The following is a 24455-nucleotide window of genomic DNA, read 5'->3' as shown; positions in this document are numbered from 1 at the left end:
CAAAAACCAACCAAAACTATACCAAAATTTCAATCAAAATCCCAAATTTGCCTCCAATAAAACAACACTTGGACAAATTACTCAATTTTATTTATATCTTTTTCGTCAATGATATCCTTGTGAACCCATAATTAAAGGTCCCAATTAGTCATTTCCGCGTGGCATACAAGCAATGCATCATCATCATTCATTTCTTGAAAGCAAAATTTAAACAAAATTTCATACCAATAATTGCACAAATAAGCAAGAATTTAAATAAAGTAGAAAATTCCATTGATTTCATTTATACATAACCTCACTTCCTTACAAAGCCAAAATGAAATTCAACCAAATTATAACAAGAAAAAGCCAAAGGGAAACCCCTCTTCTCATCTCTTACTTACACCATTACAAAGAGGGGTTTTTACCCTAGATTTAGACCTCACCCTAATTATATTTTTTTCCTTAGTCATAACTTCTTAATTTCTCATATACTTACAAAGACTCGACTAAGTTAATTACATTCATCATCATATATATACACATTACTCCGACGACAAAATCAACATGTATTGTAAACCTCACTTTTGATCAAAATGTTGCTAGATTTTTTTCCCTTAAAATTGATGCCTCAAACCTTCATCTCTCTCTCCCTATGTATGTACTCATCCTTCTTAGGCCAAGGTGGGGATGCTGCAGTTGCGCCGATCACGGTCGAGGCAGTCGAAGCCCTCGACCCGGACGGCCGGGTTGTTCCCGAAATTCGACCTCACGCAGCCGCCCGCCTTGCGGGCGGCAGAGGAGGGCGACGGGGCGAACCCGGTCGAGGGGATGGGGAATGCCGCGGGGGCAAACTTCTCGTCACCAAAACGAGCGTCTTGAATTAGCGGGTTAGATACTCTACTCGGCGGCGACCCGGAAAAAAATGGGGGCGACGAGGCTACCGGAGGAACGGATTGGTCCGAACCCGAACAACCCTATTCATTTCAAGAATTCAACATTTAATATTTCAATTAAAAAAAATGATGGATCTAACAAGATTTCAAGAACACAACTTGTAACATGATGAAAATTAAAAATAAAAATAAAATTAATTTTTTGGGGTTAAAAAAAATTCTTGCAAACAAAGTCATACAAAGATCTATTTTTAGGTAGTAAGTTACACACAAACTAGTATAACATGATGAATTAAAAATAAAACTAAAAATATACAGATCTCACTTTATAAAGTTAAAAAAATGACTTGTGAACAAAGTCATACTTACAAAGTTTTTGTTCTATCTAAAATCTAACCACATATAATTACAAAATATTGAAAATTAATTAAATGAAAATAGAAACACACCTTTGCAAGAATTATATCCAGTAGCTCATTTCCAGCTTTTGCATCATAATCCTCTTGCTGATGGCTGCAAAAATAAAAACGAAATTATATAAAAAAATCAAGAAAAAAATAAAATTAAAAGAAAAAACATAAAAATAATAAAAAAATACCTAAAGTGCCATCTCAAGGGTCTTGCAAAAGCTGGATCATGGGTGGTGCGGTTTAGGCCGACCCGCCGCGGCTTAGGGCAAACCACCGTCTCCTTCCTCTCCATAGATCTGCCGGCGGCGGCGGCGCTGGCCCAAATTTCTTCACAAGAAGCATAGCTCTGCTGAATTCCACAGTGATTCATTTCTATTGAGAAAAATTTAACCTGTTTTCAAGGGAAAAAAAAGTCAGACCCAAAATAAAATAAAAATTAATTAACGAGATGGGTGGATCTATTTATGTTAAAGATCGGATTTTGTTTTATTTTACTTAATTTTGAAGGTAAGAATTGGTCAAATTAGAAGGGCCGGCTGAGTTTTATTGACTTGTTCCCACTGACAAACAGTTAGTTGTCTGAAAATTAATTTTTTTATAATAATTTGAGAAGAAAACATCACAGATCTGTGGGAAACATCGAAAGATTTGATTTTTTAGAGATGGGAACAGATCAAACCAGCTGTTGTTGAAAGATTAGAAATCCCAGAAAAAAAAATTGGGAAAAACAAGAAATCTGGATTTCAAAAATTACCCACCAAGATGAGAACAAACACTGGAAAAAATGAACTTTTTCAAAAATTGAAATCAAGAATTACCCACAAGATGAGAAAATCACTGAAAAAAATGAACTTTTTCAGATTTATGTCTTCAAAAATTGAAAACAAGAATTACCCACCAAGATAAGAAAATCACTGAAAAAAATGAACTTTTTCAGATTTATGTCTTGAAAATTTTAAAACATGGATTACCCACCAAGATATGAAAAATCACTGAAAAAAATGAACTTTTGCAGATTTATGTCTTCAAAATTTGAAATCAAGAATTACCCACCAAGATAAGAAGATTCACTGAAAAAAAATGGACTTTTGCAGATTTATGTCTAGAAAATATGAAATCAAGAAAACCCAGTTTTTCTTTGATATAAAAGGTGAAATATTAGAAGCAAATATGTGTGAAACAACAAGAAAGAGAACATCTACTTTGCAACTAGAAAGAGAGTTATTACCTGAAGGAGCTATACAAAATTGGGAGCACTTGGGAAAAAGAAAAGAAAAAAGAAAAGAGAGAAGAAAGAGAAAAAAGATGGATGGAAGAGATGCAGATTAAACGGTCAGTTTCGGGGTAGGAGCAAAGAAGGTTGATAAGGCTAATCTCTGTGGAATTTATAGCACAAGATTGGTGGAGTTTGAGATATGAAAATAGTGTTTTAATAATGGAAATGGAATAAAATATTTTGTAATAATATTTTATAGGGTGTGGATGAATACAAGTGCGTGGGGGACAACTACTGATTTCAGGCAGTGGTAAAATAAAAGAGGATTATTATTTTATAATTTAGTTTGAATAAAGGTTGAGGAGCGTTTAGGGTGAATTGACTATACATTTAGACATATGAATATGGTAAATTGGTGATAACAATATGAATTTTGATTAAAATATTCCCTTTCCATAAATTTAAAAGTTAATTTTTAAAAATTACTATAATTCTTGGGAATCATATTATTGTTAAAATGTTCGCATCTAATTTGGCAGCCGAAAGTTCAATTTTAAATGTCTCGATTGAATAGTTAAAGAATGTCGTATGATCATAAACAAAATGGTTTCATCCGGATAAAATATTCGCACGGAGATGTTTGGATTTTTTTTTTCGTCATGTGGTACGGATTAATTACTTTAGATTTATGATTTTTTAACTAATTTTTAAAATTACAAAGGAACAAAATTAATTCGTTATTTTTTCAATAATTTACCCATATTAATAGGATTACTAAATAAAAAGTAGATCTTGGAGCTTTATATTACTACAGTATTATGCAAGTGCTTTGTGACATTAGAGGTATGGTGGGGCTAACGTGTAAGATTTTTAGGGTTTCTTTTATATTTTTTTAATGTCTTGCCAGGCTTATATTTTTTGACTAATTGCTTATATACTAATTATTGATATTTTTGTGTAATAGTGGTATCTTACTATCTTGATTTGCGACAAAGAAATTCTCTTTGAAAGGATTAGTCAAACTATTCAAAAGTAATCTTCATTGCAGGACTAAATTAACTAATTAGGAGTGCAATTTTATAAGAGTAGTGTAAAAGTAAAATCGTTAGATTATTAGAGAGTTAATTCAAAAATTATACTATAACCACTTAATTAGCAATAAAAAATCTAAATGATAAAAATGAATTAACTTAATTAGTAAGATGTTTCTTTTACATTCAACATGTCGAAGTTCAGTTTATCATATGGGTAAATCAACAAATAGAGAATTATTATTAATCATTTTTAAAAAGAACAATATAGAGAATAACAATGAAATTAAAAATTTTCTTCTATCATCCTATGGTGAATTTGATACTGTGAAAAATCATATGTGTACATTATTGTTAATGAATTCAATAATATTGTCCATTCATAAGAAAAGATATCGTTTGATTGAATGTATCTCACAAATGCAACTATAATTTTTTTTTACCATGAGATAATTTAGAAAAAAAAATTTAAACTTCATAATTTTTTTAGCTGATAATTCCTAAAAATTGCACTTATATTTACCATATATTTTTATATAATAAGTTCAAGAATCAAGATTCCTAAATTTACAAGAACATCAAATTTTACTATTCCCAAAAATAAAATACTACTACCATATATGCATATATGCACTCAATAATTCTAGATATTATAATATTATCATCTTAAATACACGAAATAAATATACACTTACTTGATTAGTAACAAGCTATTAATAGTCCAACTCCACACCATCGAATATTTGTAAAAAATTTGGAAAAATATTCTAGAGATTTGCCCTCAAAATATCAAGAGGTATAAATATATAATATTCTTTTTACAATATAAAATATCTGACACGTACAAGTAAGGCCGGCCTTCAATGGTGGGAATAGACGTCCTAGAATCAAGAGCTAGGACAGTTGTTGCTTTAGGTAGTTGTACCTTGGGAAGTGTACATTTATGAAGTGATTAATTAAATTAACATTATTAATTAGTAGCATTATTGAATAGCCAACGTTACAATTGTTTTTAAAGTATTATTACTACGGCCAGTTATAGAGAAATAGGTGGTGCGAGACTGCGAGAGTTACGACTATAAACAATTAATCTATTAATTAATATAGATTATTAAAGACAATATTAAATCTTGTGAAATAATATCTAATTTGATTTCCAATTTTGATCAATGGTGTCGTTTTCAATCTTTACTAGTAACGTTTTTTCTTTAAATGGTGGCCAAAGTTTGGCCTAAAAAGGCAGCAACTTTATATTCTGTGAAAGTGTATATTATCATTTACTATAAATATAGATAAGTGGCCTTATTTTTCCATAGTTTAGTTATATTCGGTCGTTTTTAAAAATGGATTAATAGATATTTAATTTTTTAAATTTGGCCAAATTCTGGTTAATCTTGAAATCGGAATATTGAACTATGAAGTTTTAACTTTTCTCCATTATCTCACTTATTCACAAAATATTATCTTTTGATGATGCTCGAAATGTTGATTTTTACTAAAATAAATATTTTAATTTTTATTTCTTCTTTTTTTTCTTGTTCTACTTAAACAATGTTAATTTTAACATCACTAAAAGATGTTGATTTTCATATAAATGAGATAAATGAGAAATTTTAAATTCATGATTTGATATTTTAAATTTAAAATTTATGTAACTAACCAGAAATCACCTAATTTTCATAATTTAATTAACTGTTAATCCGTTCTTATCTTTTAAATATTACTTCCCTTGTCCCATAGTAGAAGACACACTTGGAGAATGATACGAGATTTTAGAACTTGTTCTTTTCTATGTTAGGTGGAGAGAGAAAATAATATATTTTTTTAATATGAGAGATAATTTTAAAAAAAGAAAAAGAAATGTGACATCATTTATAGGTCAAATTAAAAAGGAAAGTGTGACGATATCTAGTATGGGACAGAGAGAGTCTATTATTAAAAATTTGGTGCGTGGGTATGGAATGCAAAAGAAAAAATAGTATTTGAAATTCATTTTAAGAAAGTGGTTATGTTGAATATAATAAAGGGAATATGACTTTATTCAAGATTAGTATACCTTATTTTTGTTACTTTATTTTTGTATATACATAGGTGATTTTCACTTCTAAATTAGATTGCGTTTCATACTTGTATGTTTCGTGGACTTGATTGGACTTGGACTTATGAATTTAAATCGTCCACGATTTATATTAATAAGGTCATTTTCAGTGGCTATCAGCCTATCAGCATCTTCCAGGTTAGAACTTTTGTTATTTAGAAATTGTTTTCTTTTAAAAATATATAATTAGTAATTGACTATTTATCTTTACATATTTAATTTAAAAGTAATAATACCATGTCGGTAAATAAACATACTGTTTATTTAGATGTTCCATGATGTTCATAAGTCATAATTTAATTTTTTTACCATGGACGACGTTACATTTTAATATTTTACCATCCCAATAATTTCACTCAATAAAAATTGTTTTAAAAATTCTCTAAATGCACGGAAAAAAGGGGTTGTGCCTCATGGAATTCATACAATTTCCCATATTAAATATATTTATAACCCACAATTTAATTTAATTTAATTTTGAAATTAGTCTAAGCTCCATCATCTTTTGCTAAAAATAATCAGCGAAATTGGCTCAAGATTCCTTCATTTTTATAAGAAAAGGTGTCTTCCAATGTGTGGACAAGATCAAGATCAATTGATTCGTGATGCCATCAATAATTTAGTATGTGTGGTGGATCATTATGTATGTCTGCATATTACAGAAAATAAATAAAAAAATTATGTACGAAATTAAAATATATGTACGAAACTCATAGGCTGCTTCATGCGGTCGTCTATTTATTTAATCTTATAGCATTCTATAATATAAATCAATTTCTATTAATCTAATTTAAATCGAACATGCAATTTAGAGTTTAGCTGGAACCCACGTTAAGTAATCCCATAATATTATTCCATGTTGAGAGAATTTGTAATAGAAATCCACAAATTAACACTAAATAATTGTAATCAACTAATTAGTGATGTTTTTCCCCTAGATTGTCAATCGCTTTCATGTCTTATACACAAGATTTGATATGTTCTATTTTAGTTGGGAATTTTATTTATCCATTTAAAATTTCTATGATACTTGCGTAATTTTTAAGGATAATGGAATAATGGGTTGTATCTTTTTATTTGGGGATAGTCTGAAAAAGGTAGTACTCCTATAAGATTTCATATTATAACCATTTGAGAGTTTAATTTTGTTTATTACTAGAATATATTTCATACCATTTCATGTAACAAATATATTTTTAAACTTTTTTTTGATACCTTGAAGATTTTAACTTTTAACGATTATGTAAATTTACACTTAATTTATTTTACCGTTTCGTTTTACCAAAAATTTGTTCATTGACCTTCTTGGCTAAGGACTGAAGTCAAGTTGGTAAGTGACAATTTCATAAATGAAATATTTAATGAATATATTTAATATTTTCTATATCCGAATATTTAATAAAATGCATTTATACAAAGCGGTTGCAAACACAAAAAAAGTATTTTGATAAATTGTGTTTAAATTAGTCACACGACTAAAACGTTAATGAGTAAAAATAATTTGTTACTATGCACAAGAAAATAAATTTATATAATTAGTATTTAATTAAATACATAATCTCAATCGTAATCCTTCGTATATATAAAGATAATATCTGTTGACCGTTAGCTTAATTTGGTAGGACGTAAAAACTGTAAATTACATACCAACAAATTAAATATCTCTTAAATGAAATTGCTAAAATGAGAATATGATGAAATCACAAAAACAATTATGGATATATTTTTTCCGATCTTAATCCATTTTAGCAATAATGAATATTACACATTTCACTTGTCACTCAATGATGACATATTTGATGATTTCTCCTACGCAAACGAAGTGTGTGATTTTTAAAATTTCTGTTATGTTTGTATCATTGTGTGATAAGCAATGCTTACATGTAGTGAACTTTTCGTTCCAATTTAGGGAATATTTGATGAAGAAAAAGTGCTCCTAATTATGAATTGATAAGCAGAGTTCATACAAAACACACAAAATTTATGAATTGATATGCAGAGTTCATACAAAATACACAAAATTTATGAATTGATATGCAGAGTTCATACAAAACAATGACAATTTTCGAACAATAATAATGTTGATCACAACATCAAAAGTATATTCTCTGTCTAGAGATGTTTGATACTAGAGATGTTTTGGATCCTTATATTCTCTGTCTATTTCCTCATTGATTTGGGATAATTCAAATAAAATCACTATTCTAATTTCTAAGGATTGGAAACCAATTAAATTTTCCATATAATTAATTTCTCTCCTACACTAGTTTCCAATATAATTTATCCCCATTTATTGGGTTTGCATAATTTCAACAAACATTGTAAATCAGCCCATGGCGCCACTTAAACAGCTGGTACGAAAATTATCAAATATAGTTTCAACTAATTCGACTTAGCATAATTAATGATTTAAACCTAAATTCAGTCCATACCTACAAATTGAGGGCTATCATTCATTCAATTCCCCTACCAAATCAAATTCATAATTAATTACTCCATATGAAACTGAAATAGATTCAATATAGGTATGAAAATTGCTGAGTTGAAGAGAAAAACCCACCGAAAAACCGACTATATCTGCCCGAGATAAATATAAATATCGGACTTTGAAAGAGGAGGAGAAGAAAGTAAGGATAGAGTTAATGTAAATGTTAAATTTTGAATTATAGGAAATTAGACCAAAACCTTCTAGTATGCAATAAATATCGGACTTTGAAAGAGAGGAAAAAAGTAAACATAGTGTTAATGTAAATGTTAAATTTTGAATTATAGCAAATTAGAATTTGTATTGGATTTTGAAGTTGAAATTTCAATATTTAGCATGAAGTTAAAACTCGAATTCATTGAGAGTTTTGAAGCCCATTGTTGAAGTTGCCACATGTTATTGTCTTGTCGTATGATGTTTTTGGGTTGTTATCTTTTATTGTCTTGTTGTCATAAGTCTACTGAGTAGTTGAGTCGGAATTCCGTGTAACAAATTAGAAGCTTTGTAATAGTTATTGTCTAAACAACAAAAAATAACCAATAAAACAGTTAAAAGTAATCAATTAATTTTGAATTTCATCATCTATATATATATAAAATGCGAGTTTTGGCCTTATTTTAAAATATTTATAAATTATGAGATAAATTTGCAAATTTATAAAACATGTCATAATCAATGTAGAGCATGAAAGGTCATAAAATTAATTATAATTGTGCATTGATAATTCAGCCATGGATATCAATTTATAGAATGGGGTTACGACTTACGAGTCCTAAAAGCAGCTACAAATTTCCAACTGCATTCTACAAAATAATTATAATAAATGTGCATGGAAGTTTAGTAACTGTGATTTAGATTTAATAGGTCCTATACAATTCAAAGTTTCAAACATTTAAGTGGACAGTGATTTCAAAAACTAGCAAAATATAGCAACAATATATCATTTGTCATACTTCAAAAAACAGTAAAATAAAATAATGTGGTTTAATTAGCAATATGTCATTAATCCTTAGCCACAATATTTGTAACCGCCAACAATCGCAACAATATATGTCATTTTGTCATATACAAATATATAAATTAGTCGTTTAAATAACAGTTACAAATTCATAATTCTAAAAAATAAATTTTATTTTGACTTTACAGTACAACATAATGACCATATTAATGACCATTGATGTTATAAATAATGGCTAATGTTGAATGCACGACTCTATAAATACAACTACAAAAACTTAACTCAAAATCATTAGGAGTGAGGTTAGCCTATCTACATAACAACAAAAATTGTTGAATGCTCAACGTCGTCGCCATGGTTCGCTAAGAGAATGTGATCTCCTCAAGTGAGGGGTAGGACATGCAGAATCAAGCAAGAGTCTCAAACATGCAAAAACGAGTAATCAAGAAAAAACCCTGATAATAATCTCCTGAAGAAAGGACCGATGGTTTACCGTCCGACCTACGGTGCGGAAACAAATATGAAGAATGAAATGGCAGTGGTGGTGGTGCAGAGGTAGAAGCCGTGAGTAAGGGCTGGTGGCAACGAGCTTTACCTATTGCCGGCAGGTTGGATTGGCAATGGAGAGAGAGTTTTGAGAAATAGATGAGATGTAAAATTTGAGATTCTATATAGTTTTGAAATTTGAGATTTTATTTTTTCAAAATAAGACGGATTAAATGGGTGAAATGTTGACTTATTGACAATTAATGAGATTAGTGGGTGTCAATCCATTCTTAATTTATGGGATTGATGAATGAACAATTTAATATGTCCATATATGATTATATTTTGAATTTTCTATCTTCCATAATATTAATAATGTCAATTATGTTGTTTGAATGTTCTTTCTAAAGTTTTTGCCGTTTTTTATTCTTCATAATTAAATAAATTACCTTTATACATACTACTCTAATTTTGCAATTTATTAATATTTAATAATTAATTAAAATAAATGTATTATTTATTACTCCGTTGGTGTTTAATTTAATATAGTAAAAAAACTCACCAAAATTTGTGTTAATATTTAAATTTATTTTATTTTTATTTTTAAAGTTCGTATAACTATATTGTTTTTCATATTTTTTTATTAATCAACAATATGAATATTAACTCGAGAAAAATAAAATGGATCGTGCAACGCACAGGTGTGATACTAGTCTTATGAATACCTAACTATCATTTTCAAGAAATTAAGAAAGGGCAAATATAAAAAAAACTTATTTATAAGAGCATCTCTAATAGCGGCTAGCCGATTCGCATCGCTAGCCGGTCGGCTAGCCGAACTACTGCAACCGGCGAGCGCCGAATCGGAGAGAAACTAGGCGAGCGCACGCCGATTTCCAGGCGCTGGCCGATTCGCTCGCCGATGTGCTGACCGCCATTGCAGGCTGGCGATCGGCGAGCGATCGGCCAATGCAATTTTTTATTATTTTTTTAAAATTTTTGAAACACTATATATTCGCGATTTTCACGTCATTTTCATTTGCACCACTTGTTTTAACGAGTTTTCTCTCTATCTAAATTTCTGTACAATAGCAACATCGAGAGATGGACAACAACAACGAGTCTACTCCGGCGACGAGCAGGTCTCAGACTGCCATGGTACCCGTGGGGGCTGGATGGGGGCAGATGGGCGGGCAGATAGGCGGGCACTACAACATGTACCCTTGGCAACAGTTGATGGGATTGATGGCGGGTGGGTAGGCGATGCCGGGTGGGGGGCAAGCCAGGGGCAGGCAAACAATGCCGGGTGGGGATGTATGCCGCAGATGACGCCGCAGATGATACAAGAGATGATGGGGATGATGCCGGTATGGCGGGGGGTGTAGCCCGGGATGCAGGGGTCGTCGGGGAGGGACACGGTCTACCGTCCCACTCTTGACTTTTTGACGACTTCGTCTCACACATCGACCCCGGTGGAGACGCAGTTCACTGGGGATGAGACTTTCTCATTACAGGAGTTGGGGATCGATGTCGAGGAGACGGACACTCCCGTTCCAACGGGAGGAGTAGAGCGCGAGTTCGGGCCGCGCCAAGAAGAAGAAGAAGAAGAAGAAGAAGAAGAAGAAGAAGAAGAAGAAGAAGAAGGGGAAGAGCAAGGTGGTCGGCGAGTAGTCGCAGCCGGCCGGTTGACGACACCACCCCACGGAGGAAGTGGACGGACGATGAGAACGTCGCCCTGTCCAAGGCGTGGGTGTCGGTTTACGACGATCCCCTGGTTGCAAACAACCAGAGGATCGTCAACATGTGGGCTAAGATTAGAGCAGCCTACAAGAGGAACTGCCCGCATGGAAAGGACTACACCGAGGAGGAGTGCCGGAAGGCGTGGGAACGCATCAGGGCCGCGGTTGGCCGATTTTCGGGCTTGTACGCCAACACCCTCCGCATGCAGGACTAGTGGGCAGACTGAGGAGGACTGCCGGAGGATAGCGGAGAGTTAGTTCCCCGTGTCGGGACTTATAAGGAATTCACCTACCGGAACCGGCTATCGGGTGCCGAAGGACTCCGAGAAGTTCCGGGTGGGGGTCGATGCTGGGTGACCGAAGAAGCAGAGGCCGAACTATTCCGGCGACATGGGCGGTAGCGGCGACGGTTCCCACGACCTCCCCCCGGATGCCGAGGAGTTTCCGTCCCTCCATCGTTTGCTCGCCGCACTCATCCGGTTGGTCAAAGGCGGGCGCAACGGGCAGCGATGGGGGATCCCCCCTATCGCCCCAGGAGGTCCAGTCGGCAACCCACCACCCGAGCTCATCTTCTTCTCGCGTCAAAAAACGCGGGAGCAGATGTACACGGTCTTCCAAGATTGGAAGGCCGCAACTGACCTATGGAGAAGAGGTTTCTTCACTCGATGCTCCAGAGCATGCTGGTCGATTTGGATGCCGTGAGGGCATAGTTGGGGGGCTCAGACGCGGGCTCAGATGCCACAAATGTGGAGGTCCCGGGTGGCGGCGGCAACGGCGGTGAGGACGGCAACGAGGAGTAGAGAGAGGCGGGGCTCGTGTGTGGAAGTGCGATTTATTTTTATTATGTAATTTTCTTAATCAATGTAATTTTTTTATATCAATGTACCTTTTTATATTTAAATGAAATTAATGAATTTCCCGTATATGTCTCGTAAATTCAATTCCGTAATTTGTCATAAATTTAATTCCATAAATTGAATTATTTTTACTGCGGCTAGCCTATTTGCTTAAAATGATGATGCAGTAGATGGAATTTTAGTGCTGATGACGTGGCAAGGAGGGAGAGTGACTAGCCTGTGGCTAGCCTATCTCCATTGGAGATGCTCTAAGGACATTGTCGATATGTTTTAAAGAATATGACAAAACTTAATCAGATAAAGTGGGGAGCTTGAGAGTACGGAGCACCAAACCCGATTCCCGTGATCCCAATTGGCGCTTGATAGTACTAAACACGATAACAAATTAACAACACAACTCTTATTTTGGTTGAAACAGATCCTGATGAGTTCTATGATTCGCGCTTGGTTGCTATATACTTCCCCCATCCGCCATTAGAAGTCCTGGTTGACCATTTTAGTCCGTCCGCCATTAGGAGTCCCGGTTTACTTTTACAATAAATGGTAGGTACAACTCACTTTCTACTAACACATTCCACTCACATTCTTAAAACCCGTGCCTAACAAATATATAAAAATAGCCCCACATTCCACTATTTTTTCTCACCCACTTTCCTTTATATTTTTTAAAACCTGTGCCTAACTCAACCGGGACTTCTAATGGCGGACGGAGGGAGTATGAGTATTTGAATAACTATTTCTCTGTGTTCTTTATCCTAAATTCATAGTGTGAAAAATCACGACCTGGTATTGGTATCTTCAACGGGCGTATTTAATTACAAATTGTAACGAACCGAATAAATATTTTAATTATGTTTTTATTATGGGCTTCTAGAATAAATGCAAGCAATTAGAACGTGACTTTTAACTGTGCTGAAAGGTTGCAATATTTCGGTACCTAACAAATGGACCACTTCCTACTTGAACGGTTCATGATTAAATGAAAAGTATTTTTCTAAAATATGATTTTAGTAACAAAAACACATTTCCACAAAACGACAGCGGATCGTGTGGGGTATGGGTGGAAAATCAAGCTTGAAAAGGAGGGAGAATCGGATTATATAAGATATCACTCAGTCGTATCTCTATGATAAACATCAAAGCATTATTTTGTACAGCCAATTTAGACAAATATAGGTGATTGTTTTTTGACCCAATTTATAATTAAAAGATCTATTTTTTTTATAAGAATAAAAGGCATATAAATAGTAGTATCACTGACCCAAGATAACTCCATTCTTAAATAATGCATAATTTTATACAGTATTATTTTATGTGTAAAATAGAAAAAAAATTAAATAGAAAATGAAAAAATTAGTAGTATGACAATATTTACATTTTAGAAATAAGTCATTTTCATCGTAAAAACTAAAAAAAAAAGTAATGTTTGTCGCGACACAAAGAATATTTGTTACTAGTTGAATTTAAAATTTTTAAAAAGAATTATATAAGCATCGTTAAAAAACTACTGCATAACTGCACAGAAAGATTCTCGAAGATTGAGCTGGACTTAAACGATGTAGTGTGTCTTAGTTCGCAAGATGTTTCTCTCCTTGTCCAATATAACAAAAATTTAAGTAACTACGACTATGTAATAAAGAAAAAACGTTATTAATTGTTTTTTTAGAAAGAGAGAAAAAATGCGTGTAAAGAAATTTTGGAGGTATGCCATTTCAATTAAACTAATTGTAGATGACAAATAATTAAATAATACTCTCTTTTATGCATATATGTATTTTAGTAGCAAAAGTAGTAACTGGTCATATTCTAGGGCCATGAGAGGTTAAGCAATACTGCAATGGTATGGGCCCAAACGGGAAGCAAATAAGCCAGGCCTATTTTTTTACTAAAGTTTGGCCCTTTTCAATGGGCTACCAAAGGCCCGTAACCAAAGTCTATGGATAAGGGAATATTCTAAAATTAATTAAAGCAATGATTTATAACCTTTTGTTAATATTAGTGGGGAAAAAAGGAAATATAATATTAAATTTTTTTATTAATATTTAAATATTAATAATTACGTGAAGCCCATTAAAAAATTAATCATTATTATAAATAAGCCCACTCAATATACTTAAATATGAAGTGAGGCAAAGTAAACCTAATTACAAAACCTTCTCTCTTCTTCTTCTTTCTCACGATCGTCAAGACTCAAGGTATGTCTCTATCTTGCTACAAAGTGTTTCCAACTTTATCTCCTTGTCAACATAGGATTATGATTTATTTTGGCTTAAATATATCCTTGTGTTTTTAATGTACAAGTAATTTTCCTCTTTCGTAATTTGCAATATAATTTCGTTGATAGGCAAAGGAAATCATCGTTCGCTCGGTCTTATTGTGTCCTCTGCTTGGAATCTGATAGAATTATGGTTATAATGAAGAAAGATTTGTATGTACCGCAAGAAATATGCAGAAATATCCTCGAGAGACTCCCGATTAGAAGCATTATAAGGTGTAAGAGTGTTTGTAAATCATGGCGCGATATGATACAAGGAAAAGTGGGTGAGTTTGCAATATCGTATACTCCGAAACCGTGCCTGGCTTATGTTCATCCTGACATGAGGGGTTACACGGTCTGCGATGAGGCCTTCCAACCACTTTTTCGATTCAGCTTGCCTCCTCAGAATGCAATTTTTGATTATCATCGTGTTATAATTGGTTCAATTAATGGTTTGATTTTGCTGTGGGATGGATTTGATGATAATCATCATAATCTTTTCACGGTCAATCCAATGACTTGTGAATATATTGAGCTTCCTCATCTACATGCACGTAGGCCCATCTTTGGGTTTGGAGTGAGCAAATTAAGTGGGCAATATAAGATTTTAAGCGTTGATGAATCTAGGTCGTCTCATGTATATACTCTAAGTAGAGGAGGAGGGTTGTGGAGATGTATCCCGACAGCAACAACAACTGTACTGCCTTGCGATGCACGGTTGAATAGAAGACCAACAACAGGAATGCCTTTTGGTTATGTTTCATTTTTGAACGGAAATCTTCACTGGTTGGCAATTGATTGCAAGAATAATATCTTAGTTTCTTGTTTTGATCTTGAAACTGAACTTTTTGCCAATTTTTCTCCACCTCCTTTTTATGATGGATATTCAAGTGATCTATATGGCTCTTATCAGCTGTGTATTTTGGATGATCGGCTATGCTTTTGTGATAATATGAGCGATATTTTTTGTATTTATTTGGATGATGGCCGAATATGGAGAACCAAATTCTTGGATAACGACGTTTTCCTTCTTCGATCCACCAACACAAAGTGCCTATGATATTGTTTTTCCACTCAAAGTTTTGCCAGATGATGACATACTCTTCAGTATTGGAGAGTGGCTATATATTTACTCCAAAAACAGTGAAGCTTTTGTGACATATGGTATTCTTCCACGTTCTCCTTGTTATAATTTGTTAAACTGGGCTATTTACACGCCAAGCTTTCTTTCGCTCAAAACCATTGGAATTCATAATGTTCAATCATTAAGTGTTAGTAGAGAAAACATTTCTATGTATTGACTTGTAATTTTGTAGATTCTTGTAGTGTTTTTTGTTACAATGTTCAATCACAATATCGAGCAAAATTGGTTTTGATAAATGTTAGCTATGGAAAAAATATTTTTGTATACACCAATATAAATTAAAATTATGCTAGCAGGTATACTTTTTTCTCGTCGATCATGTTTGGATCAAACCACAAACAGACATCAAAACTGAAAGAGAAGAACTATTAAATATAAGACGGTTGGCAAAGCTGAGACGCTCTAAATTTAATGTGAGAAAAAGGAATATACACAATATGAATGAGACTTGAGAGTCGAGACTAATTAAAGTGGGAACTATTTTCGCAAATAAAATGAACTTTAAAGGAAAACAAGTTAAAATGAACAACAAAATGACAAACTAGGCGATGCGAACAGAATACAAACAGTGGCGAGAAAATAAAATACTTTGCAAAAATAAACAGCTCCCAAGAATAAATTAAGTAAAAGGAAAGGAGCCAAATATTTTTTTTTATTTTCTTTCCCAAAATTTCAACAAACACTACTTCAAAGATTAAAATGTTAATAAGCTAAACTAGAACCGAAAACTAAAAGTTTTGAACATAAGAAATTTAAAAACTTCACACAAAACAATAACTAGCAAAGATTAAAAAGCTTGACAACCTAGAGCAATAAATACACAAAATGCTTCTTATGTTTTTTTTTTCTTTTGAATTGGAAGCCATGATAGAACTTCGTATACTTTTTTTTATTTTTTTTATTTTTATGAAATGGTATGCAAAGCGTTAGTCACTCAATATTAGTAAGTTTATACTTAAGAGTATAATATTAGGTCAAAATTGGTCAAGAATTCTAAATTGAATAACATTGTAAATGTTTCTAGTTGCATAAGGAGTATATATTGCTACCGTTCAACCTTACAATACAAAAGTTCATCTATATATTTCTAGACATACAAGCACCCTACGTCCTCTTCCGCCTACTCCTCTTCCTCCAAAATGCTTGTTCACTCATAGATATTCCTTCATGTGTTCTTCCCATACTGGGCCAACGAGCTTATACCATATGATTAGTCGATCCCTCAAGTTTCTCAAATATCAGTTCTTCTCACCATTATCAACCTTTCGAAAATGCATAGCATAAATGTGTTTGTACACTCTTATGTAGTGTTTCATATGCTATTCCTAAACTGGATTAAACTCAGCCTCGTATTTAATAATATAGAGAATGACATGGGTAAAATTTGGGAACTAGCAGTATCTATCTTAAGTTAAATTTGGGAAAAACCACCACGATAATAGTATTATATTTTGACTGATATGAAAAATTATCGAGATATTACATGAAAGAGAGAACTACCAAAATTGATCATCGATAAATTGTGGTTGAATATGTTAGAGTTTGTATACTAGAAATCACGTTTCGAGTGATTGAATACTGTAAAACTTTTATTCTATTTTTCAAGGAATAAAACAGATTATTTTTGTCATAATGTTAACATTATATTTTACATTTAATGGATGTTAATTGCATGGTTAAATGTATAAGTTAACTTAACAAAGTCTAAGTCTTTGTTTTAGTAGACCGGTTGTGGGCGGCGTCCACCTTAAGGTAACACGGTCAGTCCTAAACAAAGAAAAGAAGAATTTCACGACCTAAATGGAATTAGACTATTCATCGTGAAAGGTTGCAATGTCAGTCCGCATATTTCTAAGCCTTACTGAAATAAGATGACATTGGTGTGGTAAAGCACTGAACGGATCTAACAACAAGACTTGTTTTTGTGCTATCTACTGAAAGGCGAGGTCTTGATATATATTTATTTCTTAATCAATGTAGGCTAGCATTGAGCATACGGTATTGATTATGCATTACTTTGACTTATCAAATGGTGCGGGTTTTTCGTAACCCAATAATCCCGATATATTGGGTAGTGGTGATTAATATCTAGCGGTGCTAGGATTGCTATTATATTGAATCGTGCGCGAGGTGAGTCTCGTTTGATAATGTCCTCAAGAGGAGCGCGAAACAAGGTTTTATTATTCGGAACCTAGCTAGTTGGAGTTTGATCACTCTATGAATAATAAATAAGCGTTTCATGCTAAGTCCACTCTTAGAATTGATAAGAAATTAATTAATTAAGTCCATAGCATACATTAATTAATTAATGGACATTTTTATCTTACGCGCGGGAAATGAAAGTTAAAACGGAAACCCGGATTACTTATAATTTCGGATTTGGATGGAGAGAGTTCAATATTACTTCTGTAGTGGCTGCTCGTAATATTCCAATTAAAGCTTATATTAAATTGTGGGTTCAATTTAATTCATAAAAAGTAAATTGGATGAGCCAATTTCCAAAACCATCCATAGATCCCTGTCTGGGCCCAAAAAGAACTTAATATAAATAGGAAAATAAAGGAGACAAAAAAGAACACAACACATTATATTTCCACTTAAAATTTCGTCCCCCCCTATAGGAGTTGGGCGAATTTTTCTTCTCCTCCGTGGAGTAGAATTTCTGTCTTCTTTATTTAAGTCCTAGTATTCCGGTGAGATCAGCCCACACTGATATTGGAGTACAATTTGGGAACCAGAAAGAAGATCTGTGGTCTAGTATTCAAAACGTCACGTGGAGAAGTCGCTAGTCATCATCAATTCTTTGAAGAATTAATTAGGTATTATTTCTGCTCCGTAGAAAAACATATTTTAGGTTTCAATTATACTTAAAGCATAATTAATTCAAGTTATGAGCATGATACATGTGAGAATTACGCGAATAGATTTTATCTAAATAATCTGCTAAATAAATCTAATTATTATGTGATTTATTTGGTCGATTAATTATTAAATTATTCGAAACGCGCTTCCGCTGTCAGTTCCTTCAGAATATTCACAGTTTCCAATAAATTTTATCAGTAAAAATAGATTCCGGACATAGGAGTAATCACATTTAAGGTATTTTTTGTATTTTTTTTGACCTTTTTACCATTTAAAATTTTTGCTTAAGTGAAATTTTTATCAATTAAAATAATTCGCTAACATGCGCTATTTAGAGGATACACGCACTGGTTATTTATATCCTCAAAATAGTGCATGTTGGTGGCTGAATGCTGATAAACTCAACCGACAAATGCCCTAGAGGCAGGAATTTGAAAAATGGCAAAAATATTAGTATGAGAAATGTAAAGGGACTTCAATTGTGAAAATGTGATTACCCCTATGTTGAAGATCCGTCCATGGTAATAAACCTGATTTTTATAATTCACTCTATATAGAAACTATTAAAATGAAGAACCTAGAATACTTTAGAATATAATCTATACACTAGCATCATATGCACTCTTCAATTCGTTTCAAAATTTAATTCTATTTTTATTTTTTCGAATATATGACTAGATGTTAGAAATAACAACAAGGAACAAATATATATTACTAGTACTTGTTCTCATAAGCATAAAAATTGTATGGTATGAGTTTAAATATCGTGTTGCGTAAATCGAGTCACAAATTATTTTCAAATTTGCATTGTAAAATGCAATGAATAGATTGTCAATTGTGAAATCCCTACTGCTTAAGTTTAAGATTATTGAGGCAATATGGGCTTCGTAAGTTGTGAACTATATAAATTTTGCATAAGGCAATTTTCTATTTTATCAAGTTACATAGAAAAAAAAAAAAAATCAAAACTCAGCCTAACTTATATTCTAACGTGGATATGGGTATTGAAATATTTATAGAGTCACATTGTCTGTGAATTGACTGAGGGATAGTGTGTTAATATGCAAGCTAATGGTTTCGGGTTCAATATCACAATAGCATAATCTTTTAAATTTATGTTTATTTGCCTATATAAAAATATACTCCTAATAATAGAAATACGTCTGTTAATCTAACTAATCAGATAATCAATCCCATACTCCCTCCATTTCAAGTTACTTGAGTCGTAAACTATTTTGGATTGTCCCAAGTTACTTGAGTCATTTCTCTTTTTAGCTAAAGGCAAAACATCTAAGAGCATCCGCAGCGGTGGAGTTTTGCCGTCCGTCCGTCCGTGCCGCTGAGCACGAGCTCGTCCGTCCGCCGCTGCGAGCTGTCCGTCCGTGCCAGCGGCACGGCGCTGCTCTTAGCTAAGAGCACGTCCGTGCCGCTGAGCAGCCATACGTGGCGTCTTCTTATTGGCCAACGGCATAGCCGTTGGCAAATTCGATTTTTATTTTTTATTTTTTAAAAAAATCATAAATAATTCAAAATAATACCAAAAAATAGAAAAAAATATTTTTGGATTCCCAAAAAAATAGAGCCGTTTATAGACTTTTTTTTTGGATTTTTGTGATTTTTTTTAATCCCAAAATCATCTATAAATACACACATTCATCATCCACTTTTCACATCAAATTATCTCTCATTCATACTTTTTCATACTAAATCATCTACATCTTCCTCTCTCACCCAAACTCTCTCTAAAAAATTCAAAAATAGATTTCACCAATCTCATTGCGGAAGCGGAGCGCGAAGAACAAGAATATTATGAACAATATCGTGCCGCCTATGAAGCCTATGTCGCCGCCAATAACCCCGCCCCTCCTCCTCAACCAACTAGAGCAAAACGTCGCTACATCCCTCATGATCGAGAGGGAGCCCATGAAAGGCTCGTTGCCGACTATTTTTCCGATCAGCCGCGGTATCCAGAAGATTACTTTTGGCGCCGTTTTTGCATGTCAAAACGATTGTTTATGCGTATTGTCAACACATTGTCCATCCGCGTTGAATATTTTCAAGAAGGTGCAGACGCAACCGGTCGGCAAAGTCTCACGGCGTTGCAAAAGTGTACTCGTGCCATCCGACAACTTGCTACTGGGCAAACGGCTGACCTCTTCGACGAGTATTTGCATGTCGGTGAGTCAACTGGAATCCTATGCCTCAAGAGTTTTTGCGACGGCGTTCGTTCTGCTTTCGGCGAGGAATTCCTTCGGGCACCCACCACCCGACGATTGTCAACGGTTGCTTCGTCTTCACGAAACAGTCCACGGTTTTCCCGGTATGCTAGGCAGCATTGACTGCATGCATTGGAAGTGGAAGAATTGCCCGACTGCTTGGAGGGGGCAACACTTAAGCGGCCACAAAGGAGGCGGCCCAACGCTTATCCTTGAAGCGGTCTCCGACTACCGCCTATGGATTTGGCATGCATATTTCGGTGTTGCCGGATCTAACAACGACTTGAACGTGTTATATTCTTCACCACTCTTCGATGATGTTTTGAATGGTGTAGCACCGGCGATCGACTTCACCGTCAACGGAAATGCATACCACATGGGTTACTATCTCGCCGATGGTATCTACCCAAGGTGGTCGACTTTTGTGAAGTCGTTCAGCAATCCACAAGAGCAAAGACGGATTCTTTTTGCGCAGCGTCAAGAGTCTGCTCGGAAAGACGTCGAAAGAGCTTTTGGTGTCCTTCAAGGCCGATTCAACATTGTGAAGTCCCCTTCTCGGCTTTGGTACGTTAAGAATATCGCCGACATCATGTACACGTGTATTATCTTGCACAACATGATTATAGCCGACGAAGGACCGATGGCGGCTAACTTTTACGACGAGGATGAAGCCGGAAGCTCAACCGCGAGGTCTCCCCCACGCCGAGGTGTGCATACGACGGTGAACGAGAGGATGGAAAGAAGACACACAATGCGCGATACAAGAGCCCACACTGAGCTACAAAAAGATCTAATCAATCACATTTGGGCGAAATTCGGCAACGAGTAGTATAATTTTTAATTTTTAGGATTTTAATTGTGTAATTTTTAATTTTTAGGATTTTAATTATGTAATTTTTAATTATTTTGTAATTTGTAATAGTATTTCGGGTATTTTTAATGCATTTTAATATCGTGGAAATGTTTTTATTTAAATTGAATAATAGAATGGTGGGACCCTTGAGCTTGTCCTTAGCTAAGAGCACGGATGTGGGTGTAGTGCTCTTAGCTAAGGACAAATAGTAAAAGTGGGTCCAGGCCCACTTCCGTGCTCTTAGCTAAGAGCACGGATGGGGATGCTCTAATCACATCTACTTTATTCTTTCTTTTACTTTACCTTCTATTATTTATTCTCTCTTATGGAGTACTTTATTTTACTTTATTTAACTCACTAAACACAACTTTCTTAAATCTTGTGCCGAAAAGAAACGCCTCAAGTAACGTGAGATGGAGGGAGTATATTAGTGGTGAGTTCATGAACAATGAATAGGAGTAATACAAATAATTTGTAGAGAAACACATCATAGTGATCAGTTTCTTACGCTCAAAACGTTAAGTGGTTCACATTGTTCAATCATTATGCCAAAATATATATTGGCAACTTGCCATAATTTAATCATGCTTCATTGCTATATTTAATAATTTAAACAATATATTTTCATAGATTTATGTACTTTTGTCGATTTTTGTATTATTTTCATTCACAATTGGATTTAGTACTCACGTTTCAGAATTTCGAGAAATTAATTAACCAATATTTCAATAATTAAAGTGTGAAAATTTATTCTTAAATAAAATAATTTTGTTAAGTTCAAGCTTAGTTGTTTAAATACCAATAAAAAAAGGCCATCTTTTTCGCTGACACTTCACTTCCTTCTCTCTCCCGCCGCCGCTTCATCCCGCCGGAGCCGCGTCGCCGCAATTGGAGCTTAGTCAAAATAGCTACGTCTGCTGCAAAATTGGCTTCGGACACTGTTCGAATCTTCGAACAAAGTCTAATCTTACTGATAAAATCATGTAAGACGTCGAAACACCTCCAACAAATTCAATCCCAGATCCTAATCAACGCCACCGATCACAGCAACCACATCGTCACCTCTCATTTCCTCGCTAAATGCATCGATCTGAGGCAAACAAACCACGCCCGCCAAGTGTTCGACCGATTGCCTGACCGAAGGCACACCTCGCTCTGGAACGTAATGTCAAAAGGGTATCTCCAAAACGACGCCTTTAATGAGTGTGTGGAGTTATTCCGTGACTTGATGAGGGAGAATGTGAATCCCAATTGCTACACATTGCCTGTGGTGTTGAAGTCTTGCTGCAAGTCATTGGGTTGGAAGGAAGGGGAGGAGGTGCATTGCGTTGCTGTCAAGAACGGTTTTGTCTCGAATACTTACGTCGGCACTAATTTGATCGAGTTTTACTCGGGGGCAGGGCGCGTGGCGTGTGCGTACAGGGCTTTCACTGAGATGGTGGATAGGAATGTGGTTTCTTGGACTGCGATGATAGCGGGATATGTTGCGAATCATGATCTCGTTTCAGCGAGGAGGCTCTTTGATCTGGCTCCAGAGCGAGATGTCGTGTTGTGGAATAGGATGTTTACAGTTCACATAGAGTTGGGAGATATGGTGGAGGCGAAGCGCCTTTTTGATATGATGCCGTGTAAAGACTTGATGGCTTACAACACTTTGTTGAATGGATATGCGAAGAATGGGGATGTGGAGCGTTGCCAGAGGCTGTTTGAGTCGATGCGGGAGAGAAATCACTTCTCTTGGAATGGATTGATTGGAGCTTATGCACAAAATGGGCAGTTTCTTGAGATTCTCGATGCTTTTAAACGGATGGTGAAGGAGGCGAATGTGCAGCCTAATGATGCGACGCTGGTTCATGTGCTGGCCGCCTGTGCAAAACTAGGCGATCTCGATTTTGGGAAAAAGGTGCATAGACTTGCTGAAGAGTATGGCTATGAAAGGAATGTTTATGTTTGCAATGGCTTGATAGATATGTATGCGAAATGTGGATTGGTGGAATGTGCGATTCGTGTATTCGAGGGCGTGGTTGAGAAGGATTTGATAACGTGGAACACAGTCATAAACGCCTTAGCTGTGCACGGCCATGGAGGCGAAGCTCTGAGTGTTTTCCGCAAGATGAGAGCCTGTGGAGAGAAGCCGGACGGGATCACTTTCATCGGAATCCTCTCTGCTTGTTCTCACATGGGATTCGTCCGAGACGGATTGGCCTATTTCCACTCCATGACCAATGAATACGCGATCCAGCCTAGAATCGAGCACTATGGCTGTGTGGTCGACCTCTTGGCGAGAGGAGGGCATCTCGCGGAGGCTGTGGAGTTCATTGAGAGCATGCCGGTGGACCCCGACAGTGTGATGTGGACGGCCTTGCTTGCAGCCTCGCGGATTCACAAGAAAATCGAGTTTGCTGAGCTCTCGCTTGAGAGGCTGATTGAGCTCGATCCCCACAATCCTGCAAACTACGTGATGCTGTCGAACGTGTATGGGGAGGCCGGGAAGTGGGAGGCGCGGGCGAGGGTGAAGGTCGCAATGAGAGACACCGGGTCTAAGAAGGTGCCCGGGTGGAGCTCGGTCCGGACGGAAGATGGTGGTGTGGCTGAGTTTTATTGCTTTGATGAGAAGCATTCAAGAAGTGAAGATATATATCTTACATTGAGAGGATTGACAAAGTTGTTGAGGTTGTTTGTATACAAATTTGAGGAGATCATGGAGTTTCACCTAGAAAGTTAGACTCTATAGTTGTGTTATTTGATATTTATTATTTTTGTTTAAATTTTGGAGTTATATAGTAATTTGTGCCATATTTTTGGATTTAAGATGTTTATCGACAATAATTTGGTTATAGACTTATAGTTTATGTTTTTATTATTAAGGGTTATTGCTCATGAAAATCACAAAATTTGAATAAATTTTGAAACTTTTAAAAACTGAATGATTAATCACGAATTGCCAAAAATACTCAATTGTCCCATT

The 24455-nt window shown here is 34.9% G+C and overlaps 2 protein-coding genes across 3 annotated transcripts; one reads left to right on the top strand and one right to left on the bottom strand.

Annotated features, from left to right (window-relative positions):
* Nucleotides 1-250: 250 nt before the first annotated feature.
* Nucleotides 251-2675, bottom strand: LOC125216102. 2 transcript variants are annotated; one of them, XM_048117726.1, is made up of 4 exons: nucleotides 2514-2675; nucleotides 1474-1676; nucleotides 1325-1388; nucleotides 251-956 (listed from the first exon to the last, which is right to left on the bottom strand). In XM_048117726.1, exons 2-4 carry the CDS (start codon nucleotides 1653-1655, stop codon nucleotides 654-656), a joined length of 549 nt encoding a protein of 182 aa, XP_047973683.1. In that variant the 5' UTR covers nucleotides 1656-1676; nucleotides 2514-2675; the 3' UTR covers nucleotides 251-653. The 2 variants fall into 2 exon arrangements, with proteins under 2 accessions (XP_047973683.1, XP_047973684.1); XM_048117727.1 differs by lacking the exon at nucleotides 2514-2675 and adding an exon at nucleotides 2339-2477.
* A 9013-nt stretch (nucleotides 2676-11688) lies between these two features.
* On the top strand, nucleotides 11689-24216 carry LOC125210018 (putative pentatricopeptide repeat-containing protein At5g37570). Its single transcript, XM_048109594.1, has 3 exons — nucleotides 11689-11950; nucleotides 12574-12641; nucleotides 22299-24216. Exons 1-3 carry the CDS (start codon nucleotides 11689-11691, stop codon nucleotides 24210-24212), a joined length of 2244 nt encoding a protein of 747 aa, XP_047965551.1. The 3' UTR covers nucleotides 24213-24216.
* Nucleotides 24217-24455: the final 239 nt, after the last annotated feature.

This window comes from Salvia hispanica, chromosome 3, assembly GCF_023119035.1.
Source record: "Salvia hispanica cultivar TCC Black 2014 chromosome 3, UniMelb_Shisp_WGS_1.0, whole genome shotgun sequence".
Classification (NCBI taxonomy): Eukaryota; Viridiplantae; Streptophyta; class Magnoliopsida; order Lamiales; family Lamiaceae; genus Salvia; species Salvia hispanica.
Note: the sequence above shows the minus strand (reverse complement) of the source record. Positions and strands in the feature narration are given on the sequence as shown.